This window comes from Merops nubicus, unplaced genomic scaffold (genome assembly GCF_000691845.1).
Source record: "Merops nubicus isolate BGI_N331 unplaced genomic scaffold, ASM69184v1 scaffold20331, whole genome shotgun sequence".
Lineage (NCBI taxonomy): Eukaryota > Metazoa > Chordata > Aves > Coraciiformes > Meropidae > Merops > Merops nubicus.
This window is the reverse complement of record NW_008589283.1, coordinates 9,452-13,329: the sequence shown is the minus strand read 5'-3', so window position 1 is coordinate 13,329 and position 3,878 is coordinate 9,452. Positions and strand designations below refer to the sequence as shown.

General features: G+C 45.6%; 1 protein-coding gene across 1 annotated transcript in view; it reads right to left on the bottom strand.

Annotated features, from left to right (window-relative positions):
• Window positions 1-1,207: 1,207 nt before the first annotated feature.
• LSG1 (large 60S subunit nuclear export GTPase 1) overlaps window positions 1,208-3,878 on the bottom strand; it is a gene marked incomplete at its 5' end in the record, with an annotated part of 12,072 nt that continues 9,401 nt past the window's right edge. The window contains 2 exons of the mRNA XM_008949564.1: window positions 1,208-1,733; window positions 3,083-3,256. Of these exons, the coding sequence (XP_008947812.1) occupies window positions 1,554-1,733; window positions 3,083-3,256 (354 nt within the window). The remainder of the gene's footprint in view (window positions 1,734-3,082; window positions 3,257-3,878) is intronic.

The following is a 3,878-nucleotide window of genomic DNA, read 5'->3' as shown; positions in this document are numbered from 1 at the left end:
GAAGTGTGCATTTCTAAGCAATCAAGTCCCTAAAGCATTGGAAGGTACTAAAGCAGAAACCATCCTTCCAAGGAAGGTGGGGAAGTCTGATCAGAGACTGCTTTGAGTAAGGCACAACCTCTTCAGGAAACAAAAGGCAAAAATCACCTTGTCACGGAAGAACAGATTAAGTAGTCTCTCCTGAGAATCCACTTTCTGCTATGGTACACTGACTTAAAATAGCACTGGCCATACCCATTCAGTACAATCAGGCTTTCCTTTACAGGTAACAGGGGTATCTCCTCCCTCCAGTGATGTAATTAAGAGCTTGGGAGCAGGGACTCCAGGGGAAGCAGGAGCCGAGGCGAGAGCGCTGCTGCTGGGGGACCCTCTGCACACACAGCGCAGACTGGCTCTGCAGGACAAGCACACACAGGGTCACAAAGCCCAGACCAGCTTGGCTGCACCTCCCGTGTGCTGAGGCTTTGCTCAGCAGTTGCTTTAATCTCTCCATCCACACTTGAGAACTGGAAATTACAAAATTACAAGACAGCAATCTCTTTTTTAGTTCCAGAGACCAACATCATCTGTGACTCTGCTTCACCACCTGGAAACAAAGCACAACTTGTCTTTGTGAGTGAGCCTTTACAGCCCTACAATTACTCCTGGTGCTGGACTAGGAATGAAATGCACTAACCAAGAACACAGTTTCTCAGCAGGACAACCAAGGAGTAAATCTCACTTGTCTGAGACAAAGGAAGTGCCATTTTTTTAGCATCAAATACTAAAGTACTTATTAAAATCTGCTATTATGACACTTGTGTGAATAGGTCAGTCAGTGCCTGACAGGTCAGTGAAACAGAACATGCTGCTACGCAGGAAGTAAAATCTCCAATACATTTAAGAACAAATTAGCACCAGATTTTTGGCCAGTCACACGGAGCTAATGTTTTAAAATGTCAATGAGAAGTCACACAGAAGAACAACTGATACCAGCTCAGTGTGAAGGACCTAAAGGCAGCATTTTCCTTGCACACTGCAAAGTGCTCTGCTCCGCCTTAAGATGAGAAACAGGGAGTGGTTTCAGTGCTGGATTCTACAGAATAGGGCTGGTATAGCAGAGAAGGAAGAGGGCAATAAAGATCATTTTACCTCATTTCTCAACACACTGAAGTGTTCTGCCAAATCAGCAACAGTGTCTCAAAAGTGTAACAAACCACTCATTGAAATGCAACTGTTAAAAGATTTTAGTCAGTTTTACAGGGCTTGCTTTGATCCCAACAGCTATAAAGTACATCCTTTATGGAAGGAAAAAACTTTTCCACATGGCTCCATCTGCTCCCACTGAAAGAATGTTTCAGCAGCAGTCAAAAGTCTGGGCTGGCTTCCAGACAACACAACAGCCAGGTCTCTGTTGTTCTCAGAAGGGATGAGCTCCAGCTCTTACACCCTGCCCAGGCCAATCCAGCTCCCAGGTGAGCTGGCCATGCCCACTTAACAGTTTTTTCCCCTCAGTTCACGCCTGCAGGACAATGCAGTCCCTGCCCTGGAAAGGCCAGACGCTGGTGCCACAGCTAAGCCTCCAAGTGCTTAGTGATCCTGCGAATTTTCTCCTTCTTGTTCCTGTTTCCGTGTTTTTTCCAGGGCTTTCCCACCACGTTTCCAGGGTTGGGTGCAGTCACAGGCAGGAGGCCGCAGCCGGGCCGATATCCCATTGCAGCTCGGACCCCTTTCATCAGGGCACGAACGTTCTCCTGGAGGAGGAGACAACCACAGTGACTGATAAGAAGACATGTAACCATAACGAACTTTGATACATTAATAAACGCAGACGCAGGCAAGCTCAAACCCATCGGGACCTGCTCGGCTCCCCGCTCCAGAGCTGCAGGAGAGGCCAGGCCACGCAGCTGAGTCAGAGGCTGCCAGCAGGCTCCAGCTCTGTCTGCAGCCATGCCTCGCTGGGCCAGGCCCCAGTGCCCCCCTGTGCAAGCAGAGGCAGTGCCGACGAGCCGCTGCGCTCCCACAGGCAGCAGCTACGGCGCTAGCCCCGATTCTCACCGTCTCTGCTTTGCACACAACAGACTGTCTTTGCAAATAAACCTGGCGTCTGGCAAAGCCAGAACTAAAATAACTTGCTCGAGTCTGGAGCGTGGGTAGCACTGCTGGGGCTCACAGCTTGTGCCAGCACTTTGGGCAGCCAAACGAAGAGTCTGGCAATCCCAAAAATTCTTTTCAGGTCGTAGTTTTCTGAAACAGCTCACTGTTTTTTTGAAAAGGGTCTGAGTTCCTGTTTTCAAAATGCATGACTATCTTGAACTGTGCTGAAACAAATACTGTTCACATCCAGCTAACCAAGCAGAATGGATGACACTATCTATGACCCATCGTCTTCACTGCTAAACACCCTGTTCTGATCCTCGTCAGGTATGCAGACTTAATCAGTTATGGATTTCACATCTCATTATGAGTCATTAATAGAAGTTTTCAGTAGAGTAGGGGCAAAACAGATCCCTGTGGGACCAAGCAAGAAGCACATAAGAAAAACTGTTATTTTCCACTTCATTTTGAGATTTCTCAGTTACATTTTAAATGAGTTTGTGTTCGTTTCATCTGAGTTCAGGTTCTGAGTCAGAACAACCACGTAGTACTAAATCAGGTGTTTTAAAGAAGCTTATCATGTCCCGTAAACACATTATCTCAAGAAGGGAAAGTCAGCTTGAAGGACCCATTTAGCCCAAACCCACGTTCCTGGCCAGTTGCTGTATCACATCACCCTCCTTCCTTGACTTTCTTCCCAGTCATTCTCCTCTTTGCTCGAGGCTGATGGAAGGCCTGAAGCCTAGACAAGGGTCATGCCACCAACCTTTTAAAAATCAACTGTGCACACCTGATTGGCTGTCTTTCAGTCACCCAGGCCACTCCCAGTGAGTCAGGAGATAAAAAGAACAGAGAGCTCTTGGCTAGAAATTAGATGCAGAGGCCAACAGCATCCAACACAAATAACTCAACCCAGCACCTCTCCATCCTCAAAGTTGTCTTTTCCAGTAACTACGACACATCAGTACTGCTGTAAAAACTACCAGAATAAATCTCCAAAATTTACCTGGTGAAAAAATGTTTTGTCCACCACATTTTCTATTTGTTTTGCTTTGGTATTCTTCTCAGGGTTCACCTGTCCACTGGCCTGCACAGTTCTGCTCTCTGGGCACCTTTGATGCTGGTGCTGAAAGTCATCTGGATCAATGCCAGGAGGTGGATGGCAATATAACAGCTTTCCCTGTGAAAGTAATGGGATACAGTTATTACAAACAAAAATCAACCAGACAAACTCAAAAAAAGCCAACCAAAACCAAAGACTCAGAAAGACACCCAGAGAGGAAAGAAAACAACTCGAAAGCTATGAAGATCCCTGGCAGTCCAGGGGCTCACACTGGCAGACTATCAGTACACTTGATTTCTCCTCCCAGGCAACAACTTGCTTGACTTCTAAGTTAAAGCACCATTTCCAGCTGCAAACAAAACTCTCAGGAATCCTGAATGATTCTATTAAATACTCCACAGTAAGTTGCCAAGAGGTGCTGTGGAATCACGCAGTATTACAACACTCAGAATCACAGTCGTTGGTGCCAAATACTGGTCCAACTATATAAGTTCATTTCCTGAATATCTGCTGCCTATTTTACAGATATGATATTTTCCTTAGCTAACACTGGATTTTTAAGCAATCATCTGTTTAAGAGTAAGCAGCTTAAAAAATTCCATTTATTCTGTTAAATATGAAGTAGCTCGATTTAAAGAGTATTTTAATATTATGGCAATTTTATCCAGAGAAATGGACTTCATTTTACTGTATTCCTCCACGTTCCAATAAAACCTTCAATTGACCTCTGAGCAGGAAT